Source organism: Notolepis coatsorum (assembly GCF_963971535.1).
Source record: "Notolepis coatsorum genome assembly, chromosome: 7".
NCBI classification, from domain to species: Eukaryota; Metazoa; Chordata; class Actinopteri; order Aulopiformes; family Paralepididae; genus Notolepis; species Notolepis coatsorum.
Genome location: NC_140171.1, coordinates 103501968 through 103518397, shown reverse-complemented (window position 1 = coordinate 103518397; position 16430 = coordinate 103501968). Strand labels below are relative to the sequence as shown.

Sequence of the window (16430 nt, the reverse complement as noted above, 5' to 3'; positions counted from 1 at the left end):
AGTGGACTTACAGTTTGTGTACGAGGTGATTGCGCAGGTCCTGGGTGACATGCTCGTGCCAGGCTTTCCTGGTGCCTGAGGCAGAGAGGGGCGACGCCATGGGCAAGCTGCCCAGGGAGCCCAGAGTCGGGCCGTCCGACAGCAGCTGACTGCAGGGGGAGGGAGGGGGGTATGGAAGAGAGAGGGAGGGGGGGTTTGGAAGAGAGGTAGGGAGGGAGTTTGGAAGAGAGGGAGGGAGTTTGGAAGAGGGAGGGAGGTAGTTTGGAAGAGAGGGAAGGCGGGGGAAGTTTGGAAGAGAGAGGGAGGAAGTTTGGGAGAGAGAGAGAAGGGGGGGGGTTGGAAGAGAGGGGGCAGTTTGGAAGAGAGAGGGAGGGGGGGTTTGGAAGAGAGGTAGGGAGGGAGTTTGGAAGAGAGGGAGGGAGTTTGGAAGAGGGAGGGAGGTAGTTTGGAAGAGAGGGAAGGCGGGGGAAGTTTGGAAGAGAGAGGGAGGAAGTTTGGGAGAGAGAGAGAAGGGGGGGGGTTGGAAGAGAGGGGGCAGTTTGGAAGAGAGAGGGGGGGTTGGAAGAGAGAGGGAGGGGGGAGTTTGGAAGAGAGAGGGAAGGGGGATATTTTGGAAGAGAATGGAGGGGGGGGGGCAGTTTGGAAGAGAGAGGGAGGGGGGGAGTTTGAAAAGAGGGAGGGGGGGGTTTGGAAGAGAGGGATGGGGGAAGTTTGGAAGAGAGAGGGAGGGGGAGGTTTGGAAGAGAGGGAGGGGGGAAGTTTGGAAGAGAGAGGGAGGGGGAGGTTTGGAAGAGAGGGAGGGGGAAGTTTGGAAGAGAGGGAGGGGGGACGTTTGGAAGAGAGGGAGGGGGGAGGTTTGGAAGAGAAGGAGGGGGGAAGTTTGGAAGATAGGAAGGGGGAGGTTTGGAAGTGAGGGGGTCGTTTGGAAGAGGGAGGGGGAGTTTGGAAGAGAAAAAGAAGGGATTCAGGAGGGAAAATATATCCTAAAGTATATAGCACTGAATGTTGTTTTTTCATTCATATGCCGCCAAATGCTTGTTTGAATTCATAAGGAAACAGCAGAAAGTCCTATGAATAAATCCATCTTTAGTTATTGCTAATCTAAAGATACAGGCACCCAAGTAGCCCTAAAATAAAAATAATACATATACCTGTATCACTATATTGTATTAATTATACATATTAATACAAATGTACATGTATACACCTGATTAGCACTATACTCTGTAGTACTAATTTATATATTTTATACCCAGTTTAATCACCTGTAAATTGTATATTATTATTGCACTTTACTGTTACATTTGCACTCTGGTTCGATGCCAAACTTTGTTCGTTGTACTAGGGCTGAGAAAGAATGTTCTAGGTAAGTAACATTGTTTTATTTTTATTTTCTTTATTATCTTTCCCCCCCCTTATTTTTTCCGATTTTTCTCCCATCCCACTGTTAGTCGTTATGCCAATTCCCAACCCCCTTCCTGGTTGTTGCGCACTCCGCCCTGCGCCTGGCAGCGCAGATTCACACCGGGAGAGTGTAACGTGTGGAAGGTCACACTACCTCCCTCCAGATCCTACTCTCGCTGTGCAGGCGCCCCTGACCGAACCGTAGGGGTCGCTGTCCACAACGCCCAGGACCCACCCATCAGCTTTCCCACCCCTAACACTGCCAATTGTGTTAGTATGAACGACCAGCCAAGCTGATAGCAACGCCGAGAGCTGGATTCGAACCCAGCGTCTCCAGCGTTGATGGCGAGCGCCTTGCCCACTACACCACCTAGCCGCCCTCTAAGTAACATTGTTAACACTGTGCTACATTGCAGAGAAATACAAATCTGCAATAATGACTCTTTAAAATATAAATGTTTACAAGCGTATGTTTCTTCTGCTTCTCATCGACTAACGTTTGATCGACTATCGGAGGGACATAATGATGGACAAAATTATTAACCAATGAGGAGTGACTGACTTGTTGAGTGTGTTGGGGAGGGAGGAGTCTGTGTGAAGGTTGGTCTGTTCCGACGTGGCCACGCCCATCGCTGCCGCGCCTCCAAGAGCCATCTGGTTACCTGCAGCCACAGACGAGTGGCGTCAAATGATTTGGCAAAACAATGTATACGACGATCGACGGATACAACTTAGCGAAACCTGTTGAAAATATTGACTGATCCAAAGCCATAAAATCATGTACAGGGTATCTGCAGGTTTCAACAAGTTACATTTAGACTTTTTAAGACATTTTTAATACCACTTAACTCATTCAGGGCCAGACCCGAGATAAGTCGTGTTAACTCGCTGACGCTTGAGCGCCAAACCAGAGAAAAGTCGGGTTTTCATTGTCATTTATTTTATTCATTATTTCCATTCATTATCCATCCAGGGAGCCTGGTGTTATCATTGGGAATGGGTCTGAGATCGCAAAAGTCCAATACCGCCGGCTGGTGGGTTGCGGCCTGTATTGCACATTCTTTGAAACTCTCTGTATTCGGGTGTGCGTCGATTAAATAGGTCCGGGCGGACTTTTCCTAGTCGGGCATGCCGAGCGCTTATAACGCATGGATTTATAAGAATCAAACACTCCCGATTCATGTTCTTTGGTGGATTATGTTATGGACACGAACACGATCGACATCAATACTTGGAATGGCGATCAGATAATTGGAATATTCTTTTTGGGGTACATCCTAGTCAAGGTAAGGGCTATATGGTATCAATCTTGCGTTGATCCAATAATTCCTTCATTGCGATCGGAGCGTATGTGTGTAATGTACTGTGTAACGTATTCCGTTGGTGATGATCAAAGCATAAAAAAAACGATACCGATATAGATTTGATTTCGAAACAGGCGAGAAACGGCACGTTTTTAGTTAAATGCACGTATTTCTGCATAGCGTCGTTTTCTGGGATTAGACAGGATTACTCTAAAACTATACTCATATTCACCACGGTATAAAACGGGAATGTATGGATGAATTTTTTTCACAAATTGAACGATAGATACTCGATGTCAAATGGGCAATAGTATTACATCCATAGCTATGATATATAATATAGTTTTAGCCCTGCAAACACTGCCACGTATTCCTATACTTTAAAGCGGTGGCCTTTTAACCAACACAGTACACAGCGCTCTCTGGCGCTGATTGAGTTAAGAGCAACATTTAATACCAACGTCACGACCATACTAGCAAAAAACTAAAACATAGCGACACTGAACTGGCGGCTGCACGCCAATAAAGATTTTCTTCTGTATTTATTTTCTTCGCTATTGCCATTCATAATTCATCGGGGCAGCCTGTGCATGCTGTACTGAATGTGTCTGAGATCGCAGACGGTCAATACCGCCGCCTACCGCCTTGCGGCCACTATTGCACTCCATTTGAAACTATGTCGTTTATTTTCTCTACCGAGCTGCGGCGTGGGGGCGGGTCCTAAACACTCAAGCGCTTGTAGGGATGGCTTGGACAACTGAGCCCGCTCGCACGTTCATGTGCAATGCCAGATAACATCGGAGACAGGATCGCTGTGGATATCTGGAATGGCGATCAGATAATTGGATTATTATTTTTGCAGTGATCACAGCACGGAGGTGCGCCCCGCTCCAACCCCCCTTGCATGTATGCACGAGGAAACATAATACCAATAATCTAGCGTTGATTTCAGGATGATTAGATAATCAGGCGAAAAATGGCAACGTGATAAGTGGATTTGACTAAAGGGCTGTTTTGACGGAGTTCCCTGGAATTACACAGGATCACTCTACCACTATACTCATATTCACCACGGTATAAAATGGAAATGTATAGATGAAAAAATTATGTTTTTTGCACGTTGACCAGAAGAAACCCACTGACAATCGACGGCGTTATTAGATCCATAGCTATAATATAAAATATAGGTTTAGCTCTACAAACAAGGTGAGCGTTTACATGGGGTTAATGGGCGGCAAGGCCTATGCACTTCCCGGAAGGGGGCGTGGCACCCAATGTGTTAAGCCTAAGCCTGACGGGCGCGGTACAGGGCCGAGATTCATATCACGCCATAAATCGATCAATACAGAATGTATTAATTAATGTTTGATTGAAAATTGTATTAACAGATTGCAGAATGGGTACAATACAGTACGGCTCAATACACACAATTGTTAAGGGGATGCAGACGAGAGAAAGACTTTCGTCTTTCCCCCATTTTCAATTCATAACATACAGATATACAGTAGTTTATTTACAGAGGGAGTTTCTAAAAGAGAATATATTCATTTGAGGGGGAGGAAACTGTACATTGGGGGGGTTGGGTTGGGGGGGGGGGTTTGGACATTTACCGGGGCCAGTTTCAAATTGCGGCCTCCCGTAGGTGCTTTTTTAGAGCGGTTTTGAAGGTGTGGGTAGGGCGTTCCACATTGTTGTGGCATAATTGCTAAACGTGTTTAGTCCCTTGTTTGAGCCGAATCTGGGTTGGACATGATTTGTGGAACTCCCTCTGGTGTTGTGGTCGTGGTATTCACTGAACTTTGGGAAATATTTCGACATGTACATGGGTACCTTAGTCGTGTAGTGTATATTGTAGACCAGGCCCATTGCAAGTTGCTGTACTCTGTCGTCTACTCTAAGCCTAGGTTGTCAAAACGGGCAGGGGTGAGGTGGGTTCTAGGAGTAAGGTCAAGCAGTAGTCTGACCAGTTTGTTTTGTGATGTTTGTAATCTTGTTTTTAGTGCCTTTGAGGTGCTTTGGGACCATGAGGTGCAAGCATAGTCGTAGTACCCTTGCGTTTCTTTTTAAAATGTAGCCAAGAGTAAAGACCCTAACCGTGTCAAAACAGCAGTGAATGTGTATTTTCAGCAATACGTTTGTTTACCAATGATTTTAAGTGTTAGTGAAATATGAGTTTATAGAAATTGGAAAATTGGAGGAGAAATTTAGATTACAAATCATTCACGTTTTTTGCTGCACGCCTGGTGATACTAAATCCAGATTGAACTCTACCATTGCAAAGAGGAGATTTGGACCGATCCATAGATGTGTCAGTTGGCCATAATAAGGTAATTTATAGGCCCGATATTCTATATTCATATTTCAAATTGCATGTGTCCGGATGGCAAAATGCAGTACTGTATCTACAAATCCCCCTGTAAATCATCTGCCGTCTTATTATTAATGTAATACTTATGGCTTTTTAATACCCTGCAGATAACCTGATGTATACAACGTTTTCTTCCAAGTCCACATCAGAGAGACTTTTACCAAGTGCATTGATGGGTCTCATCTGCGGCAGCTGCTGCTGGTTCTGTGCGTTCTGCTGACCCGGGCTCTGGCCGGGCCCCGGGGCCTGCTGGGACGGTGACTGCCCAGGGGCCTGGCTGCTGTAGGGCAACCCCAGAGCCGCGTAGGCCCTCTGCATGGAGCTGGGGTCGATGGGGGTCGAGGTGTTGATGGAGGGCGAGCTGGGCTGACCGGCACCCACTGAGGACATGGGGTTCTGGAGGCCTGCATTAGGAGAGCCCAGCATGGCTGGAGAGAGGGAGAGAGAGATACGTCAGATAAAAATACTTAACTGTGGTATTTTGTTTGTTAAAAATAAGTGGTCTACATGTTAAAATAATAGCTCCGCATTCCACACAAGTGTTTGGTACTTTGGTCAGTAACATGGATCTTCCAGTCCCTCTGCTCTGCAGTAAAAACACAATAGATTTTCTGGTATGCAGTTCTCATGCAGAACTCTTAAAAATGTAAAACTAGTTTTAAGCAAATATGTGCTTTAAACAAGTAGAATAATCTGCCAGTGCATTAAGCTAAATTTGGCTCGGCAAGATTTCTTAGTCCGAGTGAAAAAACCTCTCTCCTGATTGGATAAAGTGGGAATGGGATACCAGAACATTTATTTAGTGTTTACTGCAGAGCTTAGGGACTGGGAGACTCTATATCAGTGATGGCTGTCAGAATGTAGAGCTATTTAACACTTATACGACTTATAGCGCCTTTAAACACGACAATTAAAATCACTTCACAGAAAGCCCCCGGTAGTCGGAAACAGTGGTAACAGTGAGAGTTAATCTAGGCCTAAACGTTTGAACCGCGACAGGACTGAATAAATGCATAAATCCCTGCAAGGGACGTGACATTTGCATATTATTTTGGGTTCAAGCCGCGGTCAGGCTGAGAAAACACTGCGCCAGAGACAGAAATCAGAGGAGTCTGAACAAAAAAGAAAGAAACTCCTGCACGCTCTGTTTGCATTGGCAGGGGGAACCGCACGCCGTGGCATTGTGCTCTCAAACGGCCCAACAGGCCAATCAGACGAAGACAAACAAATGCCGGAGGGCTCGGGAGCGAGGAGCGATGCTGGGCAGAGTGGCGAGAGGGAAAGCAGAGGGAGGAATATTGGAAAAAGAGCAAAAAGCACTGTGAGGAATGACACGAGATAGAGATTTGAGAAAACCAAGAGAAGAGAAGAAAATGGCACCGGTGAAGAGAGGGGGGAAAGTAGTACCAAAAAAAAACTAGAGCGGTTGTTGGTGCAAGGCAGGCAGTCAGAGCAGCAGTCACGGATTCAGCTGGACGATCGAGATGCTGCCCCCCCCCCCCCGCCCCCCTCTCTCTCTCGACCACAGCCCATCCCTCCCGTGTGTCGGATTACAAGCCCAGCGGGACTCCGCGCTTAGCTCATCGAGCTGCTCTCTCAAAGCCAGCTTGGAGGAGCACAGGGCTGGAAATAAACAGGCTGGTGGGCTTACAATGTTGCACAGAAATACTGTACGTGTATACACATTACACACAACCTCGTTTTGTACACCGACGGTCAATACTGTACATGTATACAGTACACACCTTCGCTTTGTACACGGACGCCGAGTTTGGAAGGATCTGTGCCTACGTATATGGACTATATTTAGCTTTGTTTGCCCCCCAATCAGAGTCATTTAATATGTATCAAGTATCTGCCGATACAGAGTCCCGATGTTTGTATTTTTCTAAATAATACAGCTGTACATTTCAATCCAATGTAGGTAAAGAGTTTTTTTATTTATTTTTTTTGCTGATGGAATGACCAGCTATAACCACGTGGACATGCTTAGGCAAGTTCCCGCTTAGTTGCGTCTCTTAATTGCACAGACTTTGCATTAACAGGGACCGCTCTGCTTCGAGGCACAGCCCACCTGGATCCGTTGCAACTTTTCAAGCTTTTAAACTCTTCCCATGTTGAACATAAGATCGCGTTGACGTTTTGGCTTCATCTGATAAGAAACCACATGGGTTACTGGCTGACGATCCCCTCGTAAAACTATTCTATTCCTGTGTTTGTATAGCGTAACCCGCCTGTCACTGACCAAACGGAGGATACAGGCAGATGCCAAGCCTGCATCACACATTTCCCATAATGTTTTTCATTGGTTTTTATTTCAAGATCGGAATTTGATTTGGCTTAATATAGCCAATAACCGGTTAAAAATGCTGTGATGGGCCCGATACCGATCTTTGAGATCAATATTATTCCAAGATAACTAAGCTGCATCAATACAATATCCCCTAATGGCAGAGAATGGGGCTCCAAGTTGAACCCAGGGTTGGCCATGTCTGGAAGTCATACTGCATATATCGACAACCAAAAGGTCAGCCCAAGTTTTATTTTATTTTATTAGGGATCCCCATTAGCTGGTGCCATAGCAACCAGCTAGTCTTCCTGGGGTCTACACAAAAAAATAAATACAAAAACAATTATTGCAAAAACAAAATTATTAAAAGTCAGTACACACAATGCATAATGAAACTACTGTAACAATTAAGATAGCTAAAATTACATTACAGTGTAAAACAAAAACAAAACATTACTTTACAGTGTTAAAAACAATTTTAAAACAATTTAAGATAATTTTTTTAAAGTGAATCTACTGTAAATGCAGCAGAGGTTTTGAGGCAGGTTATTCCAAAGAGTTAATGCTCTAAAAATAAAAGATCTCCTTAAAGCGTTGGTTTTAGGACCTGGCAATTCAAGCTGCCCACTACTGGAACCTCTAGTGTAATGCTCGTGCACAGTATTACTAAAAACAATCAAGTTCATAATCATAAGTGACCACAAGACTGCTGCACACCCTGCTGCCAATGCTTCGACATATCTGTCCATCTAGACACGTTTCGACATATCTATCCAACTAGACACGTTTCTACATATCTATCCAACTAGACACGTTTCTACATATCTGTCCAACCAGACACGTTTCTGTTTCTACATATCTATCCAACTAGACACGTTTCTACATGTCTATCCAACTGAGTTGGGGAAAATTGTTTTTAAATTCGCTGCCCCCTTTGCTTGGAACATGGAATAGCAGAAAGATTTAAAATAGCCTGATCCAATTTCTCATGACTTTAGTTTGATCCTCAACTCAATCAGCGCCAGATCCGAGTATAGTCGGGTTTTCATCGTTATTTCTTTTATTCGATATTTACATTCATTACAGGCACACGGACTCTGGGTTAACATGGGGAATCATCCTGAGAATGCCAAAGTGCAATACCGGCCGCATCCACCCAGGTGGCAGTATCGAGCACCCTTTGAAACATTATATCTTGGCCTGTGCGTCGATCAAAAGTATCCGGTCGGATTTTTCTTTGTCGGCCAAGTGAAGCGGTTGTCCCGATCGGATTGAGAAGTGTGAAATGCTCCCGGTGCATGATGTGTGGCGGATTATGTTGGCGACACGATCGACACCAATACTGGGACTTGCGATCAGATAATTGGAATATTCTTTTTGGGGTACATCCTAGTGAAGGTAAGGCCTATATGGTATCAATCCTGCTGTGATCCAACCATGACTTCACTTCGATCACAACATATATGTTAGGGGTGCACCGATATATCGGTCGGGTATCGGTATCGGCCGATAAGTGCCTTGTTGACTGCTATCGGCCTATAAGCTCAAATGTGCTGATAGCAGTCGCCGATAAATAACCATCAATTTGTGTAGCGTCAAAAGGCAAAAAAAAAAAAAAAGTTCACTCGCAACCTACCTGCACAACGCCCGCCGTCCCCCACACACACACACAAGCTACTGCATCACAGTTACTACTTATGATTAACAAGGCATTCGTTTTGTGGCATTAACGTTATATAGTTAGTGTTACACGGACAATAACATCAGCATATTATTATTACCCATAGCAGCAAGACATTACTCCGAGTCCGTTCATAGCTCAGTTCCATTCCGTTGCTCATTCCGTACCAAACTACCCATTCTGCAATCTGTTAATAAAGTTTTCAATCAGACAAATGTATAGAAAGGCTTTGTTTTATTATAACATTTGTTGCAGTAAAATCATTGTCTCTCGTTTGGTCATTCTGTGGAGCGCTGGTCGGCGGGCAGCTAACGTAAGTTTGTTTACCTCTCGCAAGCAGATCAATGGCGGCTTTGCGGAAGTAAAAAAAACTAATAAACGCTTGCCGATTGGTGGTAAGAACAGCAGGAGGTGGGTGCTAGCGTTGGGGCGAAATTGGCAGAATCGACTGTCAATCAAAATGGTTCTATTGCATTGGCTGAGAGGCTGAGCTCTGGTTGAGAGAGATGGTGCTCTCTCTTATTAAAACTCATAAGTCATAAACAAGTCTTGAGCAAGACAAGAAGTTAGTCTGTAAGGTTATGAAAGCCAGTGAGTATATTAAAAAAAAAGTTTGGGAACCGCTGCTCTAAACTTTTGATGAATTGAAAATGGAGGACCCTTATGTAAACAAGCTGAAAGTATTTGGCTGGTCTTCATCCTCCAGTCTTATAGTCTTAGCAGTTGTATTAAGCTGTACTGTATTGTACCCATTCTGCAATCTGTTAATAAAGTTTTCAATCAATCAGACAAATCATGTATAGAAAAGCTTTCCTTTTATTATAACATTCTTTCATATAACAAAACAATATATTATTGTTTTTAAGAAAACGTTTATATGTCAACAAATAAAATAATAATAAAATGAATAAATAAAATATTAAATAAATAATAATACACATCTCTTTTTGTGTTACACCAAATTATGCTCACTGAGAACAAATGCCTCTTTACTTACTGGCCTCTTTACTTACTTAAAAAAGGAAAGGAAACATCAAGAAATATATGTATGGCATTCCATACCATGAATGAATATTCTCTGTAACGCGAGAATCAGCGCTCAATAACGCAACAGGCCTAGCTAGTGCTGATTCGAACATTATATTCTGTAACAAACTTCTCAATCAAGCACAGCACAGATATATAAATATATAGCCAATATATTTAACATTGTAACAAAGAAAAAAAGGTTGTAGAATACACGTGTATTCAATAACTGAGAAATGAATAGAACACGTCACATTGTAAAAGGAACATTAAAGAGAGAGATGTTTAGAGCGGCTTCGCACGTTGTTTTAGCCTACTTCCGATTCTTACGAAAAAGCGGCATGTTTTTCTTTATAAATAGAAGCATCTCTGCTTTGTCGCAGCTCAGTCTGTTTCTCTTCTCATCTATAACATGAGACGCAGCACTGAACAGCCGCTCGCTGTCCACGCTGGTGCATGGGGCAGATAGGTATCTGCGTGCCATCTGTGCCAGTACAGGGAAACGGCCGTGATTATTGCTCCAATATTCAAGTGCACTCTCATTTCTGGGAATGGAGACCTCTGCAAGATACCCATCCAGTTGCTGCGATGCGCTTGAGCGTGGCCTTTCTGGCCCACTCTCCTCCAAAATCTCATCGAACATGTCGTGCAGAGTGGACCGTGCCTCGTCCGTCCGTGCCCTTTTCTGCTGTGGGCTACCAGCTGCCTCTGCATTATGCGCTTCGTCATCACCAGGCATTGCATGAATTAGGTCTACTAATACACGTCGTTTTGCATCCCCATCAAAGTAGCGGTCCTTATATCTAGGATCCAGTGCGGTTGCAATACTGTAGATGGGGTCAAACTCTATTTGATCGAAGCGTTTATTTATAGCCTCTAGCAGTGTGGTCTTTGTGGTTTTGACACCATGGTCTGTGTCAACGTCCTTGCTCAGAAGGCGTCTCAGGGCCCTCACGGATGGAATGACGTCAGCAGCCGACGCCTCAGATGCGCTAATTTCTCTTGTCAGTTGTTCAAACGGAGAGAGAAGTGTGAGGACGTTTTCAACCAATCCCCACTGGTGCGCATTGATAGTTGCGGGGAGGTCATAATCTGCAGAATATGCAGCGAGTGTGCGCTTCTGTTCTAGAAGGCTTTGCAGCATATAAAAAGTACTGTTCCAGCGCGTGGAAACATCTTGCTGGAGCCGTTTTATTGGACCCAACTGGCCTGTCTTCTGCAGGGCATGTAGGCGTGAGTACGCGAGTGGGGAATGCTTAAAGTGACCGACTATTTTTCTGCCTATTGCGACCACATCCGCGATGCTCCTCTGACTCAGTACCGCCTCGTGGACTGCCAGCTGGAGAGTATGTGCCATGCACCCAAAACTGGTGAGTCCACTGTCCTTCATCGCTTTAGACATATTCTTGGCATTATCTCTCACGACAACATGCACCTGTGATTTGTCGATTTTCCACGTGGCAAACATCTTATCGAATGCTGCGGAGATTGCTGTTGCTGTGTGGGACCCTGTAAACTCCTGCGAATGAAACACCACTTTGACCAATTTGAAGTCTTTGTCTACCCATTGGGCGGTGAGGCTAAGCATGCTCATGGGACTGACATCGGAACTCCATATATCAGTTGTGAAGCTAATGGCGTGCACATCAAGGGCCAGTAGCTCGTGAATGTGTGTGGCCACAACATTGTAGATGTCGGGTAGACGGACGTCAGCGAAATAACACCGACTTGGCAGTGTGTACCGGGGCTCAATGTACTCCACCAGCCTCCGAAACCCCACGTCTTCCACAACGGAGAAGGGTTGGTCATCTAGTGCGATAAACCTTAGTGATAGCTTTAGCTTTGGCACTGTCCCTATCTAACTTTTGGCTGTGCTCGAATGCGTGTGTTAACAGAGACTGAGTCGAGGACTTGCGTTGCACTTTCGTAGTAGCCAGTGCCGATGTGGCTTTCAGATACTCATTGTAATCTTCCACGTGTCTTGATTTTAAATGGTTGATCAGATTTGATGTATTAAAATCCCTGGTTGAGGTGCCTCCCCTTGAAACACCAACGGAGCATTTGTTGCAAATAGCATAGCGTCCGTTTTCTTTTTCTGACACCGTGAAATGAGCCCATACAGCCGACATTGTCTTCGTATTTGTTTTGTGTACAAGAAAAACAGCACGGTACCGTAGATATTTCAGACACCCCCGCTTTTCTTTCGTTGAAATATAAATAACGTTACATTCAGAGCGCTGCCTTGATTTTTCTGACGAAAGATTATGTTCTTTACTTCCTTAAAGTTCCTTTTTGCGGCCTTGAGAAGCGTGCGCACACTCACAGCTGAGATGATGTTCCTTTTTGCGCCTGACGAGAAACACTGAATTCTGCTATTATTTTAGGCATGGCAACAAATTAAATAATAATAATAATAAAATGAATAAATAAAATATTACTACACGTCTTGTGTTACAAATTGTGCTCACCGATATGAACATAGGCCTCTTTACTTACTTACAAAAAAGGAAACATCAAGAAACATGTTTATGGATTTACAGGTGCAGCTCAATAAATTAGAATATCGTGGAAACGTTTTTTTATTTCAGTATTTAAATTCAAAAAGCGAAACTCTCGTAGATTAGATTCATTACACACAAAGTGAAATATTTCAACTAGCCTTCATTTGTTTGAATTTGGATGATTATGTCTTACAGCTCATGAAAGCCCAAAATCTGTCATCAATAAAAAAATAAAATAGATGTATTTTTCTTTTGTATATACTATAGAAATGTCGGCCTTCTGAAAACTAAGTATGTTCATGTATGTTCACTCAGTACACTTCGTTAGGGCTCCTTTTGCAGTGCACAAATGACTGCATCAATAATACAGTGAAATATACTGACTTTTCCACGATATTCTAATTTATTGAGCTGCACCTGTATTCACCATGCCATGTGTTTTATTTTATAATGCTCATGAGTCATACAATACAAGTAAACATTATCCTCGCCTTAGCGAGCACACAACAATTAACCAGCTATATCAACAATAAGCAGCAGTTATTAACGAAAATGTTGGTAACTCCAGTCATTTTACTCAAATTGCAACAAATAAAATACTTCACCACACGAAAGAACTAAATGAGAAGTACGCTCAGAAACAGATTATATTTATTAGTAAAATAACACCATAGCACCGCCATTAGCCTTTTCATGTCACACACCACCAAAAGGGCGCGCGTGCACATATACAGTAGTTAAAAAAAAAAAAAAAAAAAATTAAAAAAAAAAATTAAAAAAATATATTAAAAATATATATATATATATATTTTTGGGCCACAAATATCGGTATCGGTATCGGCCGATTGTGTTAGTTGAACAATCGGTATCGGCGGCAAATTTGCATATCAGTGCACCCCTAATATATGTGTAATGTTACTCCACAACGTGTGCCGTTGGTGACGATCAAAGCATCAAAAAACTACCCCCTCCCACCCTTTCATGCATTCATGATGAAACATAATACCGATAATATAGATTTGATTTCAAAATATTAGCGTGTACAGGCGAGAAACGGCAACACTTTGAGTGAAATGCACGTATTGCTGCATAGCGTCGTTTTCTGTGATTAGACAGAATTACCCTAAAACTATACTCATATTCACCACGGTATAAAAAGGGAAGGTATTGATGAATTATTTTTTTCTTTAACACATATTGAACGATAGATAATCGATGTCAAATGGGCCATAGTATTGTATCCATAGCTATAATATAGAATATATAGTTATAGCCCTGCAAACACTGCCACTTATTCCTATCTTAATTTAGAGCGTCTGCGTGGTAAGTACAAACGATGCTCAACTGCGTGGCGTCTAGGGCTGACCTTCGAAGCTTTTTTTGGCAATCAAAGCTTCGGGCCGAGCTTCGATTTGAATTCGAAGTTTCGAGAGAGAAACAAATAAATAAAGAATATTAATTAAAATATATTTTTGTTTAATATATATATTTTTTTACCTTATGTTGTGGGACTTGTACAGCACTTGTCAACTTTGTTGTTTTTAAATGTGCTCTATAAATAAAGTGGATTGGATTAATTAATTAAGTAGCCCCTTTCGTGACTGTGACGCAGCCAACAAGGTTTCACTCTGCTGCGCTGCCTGGGTGCAGTGGGGCTGTTCTCACAGCCAACGACATGACATTACATAATTATGTTGCAACCTTCGTCTATCAAGCAAAGAATTATATAAATATTTATATGTAGTTGATAGAGACAAAGGCAGAATTCGACTAAATTAAGCACGTTTTATTAAGACATATTTTTATATGGGTCGGGACACTTTAAAAAAGCAGCACAATGAAACACAAATCTGTCCGACATAGTCTTAAATAACAAACGGCATTGCTTCGCTTCTTCGTCGACATGTCTGCTGCACATGTCCTTGTTGTTTTCAACACAGATAATCTCCACGTGCTTGTTGTAGAGAGGTGGAGTCGAGGCGCCGCTTACTTTCGTTTCATTGGAATGGAGGCGGGAAGGCGCCGCTTACTTTCGTTTCATTGGAATGGAGGCGGGAAGGAGCAGCTTACTTTCGTTTCATTGGAATGGAGGCGCAAGATTTTGGAAAGAAATGTAAAAAAAATAAAAAATGAAACTTCGATTATTTTTTTTTATGTTCGAAGCTTGTGCCATCGAACGAAGCTTCGGAGCTTCGAAGTATTTAAGACAGCCCTAGTGGCGTCCAAAGAGTTAATGATCTAGAATGCAAAACCACTGGACAGTGTCTATGTATTTGATTCGGTTTCCGTGTTATCCCAAACATGTGCACTTCATATGTGATATTAAGCATGTGTACTTCTTATTGCCGCTTTGTTCTTCTACATATTGAATTGTTTACCATTTTTTTATCTTGTGATTTATACTATGACGTGTATCTTGGCCAGGTCACCCTTGTGAAAGAGATCCTTGATCTCAATGGGCTAAATAAAGGTCAAATAAAAACATATACAATTATTACAGGTTTATTTATTATCTATTTCCACTCTTGGTCTTCATTACACTTGGCATCAATACCCTTTTCAACTGGCTCACTGTGCCCTGTGAAATCTCACTGGCCTTTGGGGAAATTCTTGTTAAAAAAGTAACTGTGGCGTTGGCAGCAATTTGATTGGCTCAAATGTTGATTGAAAGCTCCACTGGCACATGCCCTGAAGAGGCACTTTGTTTTTTTATGCTCTGCCCAAGCTGAATTTGATGAGTTTGACTTAATAATACATTTAATTTGTATAGTGCTTTCTCAAGTACACAAAGCATAAAATGAATAAAACAACCGTTTGACAAGAACTTCTCCAGATCTATTGATGACATTTACATTTAGCCGACGCTTTTATCCAAAGCGACGTACAAATTGTGTACAACAAGTCAGCGGGAAGGGTACACCTCTGGCAGCTAAGGGTAAGTGGCATTTTTCGTCAAACAGTGTTGAACTTGAGTGTTAGGTCGCTTTCACATAGTTTTGGTGGACTCTGTGCGGTTCTGGGGGTGAAGTTGCAACATTGTTGCATTCTTCATTTGGTTCGCCTGCGTTCACATAGAAATCTGTGAGGCGGACCGAGACCTTCTGAACAATGTCACGCGGTTGAAAAGGGCGCTTGTCTATTGGACAGTGGAAATGTGTGTGTGGCTGCGAGCCCGTGTGTGCGCGTGTGTGTGTCTGTGTGTGGACTGTCTGCGAGCCCTCCAGATCAGCGGAGGCGAATTTTGACATGACATTGATCCATAGATAGATAGATAGATAGATAGATAGATGCAGTGTGCTTGTTTTGCAGTGAATGAATGCTGCGAGCAGTGGTAAGGTAATAATAGTATTGACGTGGCATTGATCCAATGCCGTGCGCCTCGGTAATAATAATAAGCCGCGTTTTTTCTTCCTTCTTCCCAAGATGCACAGTTAGATATATAGATAGATAGATAGATAGATAGATAGATAGATAGATAGATAGATAGATAGATAGATAGATAGATAGATAGATAGATAGATAGATAGATAGATAGATAGATAGATAGATAGATAGATAGATTAGATGCAGTGTGCTTGTTTTGCAGTGAGTGCTGCGAGCAGTGGTAATAATAATCACTTCCTATATTTGGTTCGCGTTTGGTCCGCTGAAGCCGAACCGAGACCGACGTTTTCAGGCGGACCAGAGTTCGCCTGTTTGGTCCGCGAACCGAGTTCGACGTGCATTCACACAAACCCGAAAAACCGGACTATCGAATTCTGGTCCGAAAGTCCGGACCAAACAGCCCCTGTGTGAAAGCGACCTTACACTCTGAGCGCATAGTAATATAGACAGTGTTTTCTACAGGATTTTCAGA

The 16430-nt window shown here is 42.9% G+C and overlaps 1 protein-coding gene across 2 annotated transcripts in view; it reads right to left on the bottom strand.

The window, feature by feature from the left end:
• The window catches only part of crebbpa (CREB binding lysine acetyltransferase a), a 305190-nt gene that overhangs the window by 103207 nt on the left and 185553 nt on the right, over positions 1 to 16430 (bottom strand). For both annotated transcript variants that reach the window (XM_084318719.1, XM_084318720.1), the window contains exons 6-8: positions 5238 to 5504; positions 1967 to 2066; positions 12 to 149 (exon numbers count right to left, since the gene is read on the bottom strand). In XM_084318719.1, the coding sequence (XP_084174845.1) occupies positions 12 to 149; positions 1967 to 2066; positions 5238 to 5504 (505 nt within the window). The remainder of the gene's footprint in view (positions 1 to 11; positions 150 to 1966; positions 2067 to 5237; positions 5505 to 16430) is intronic.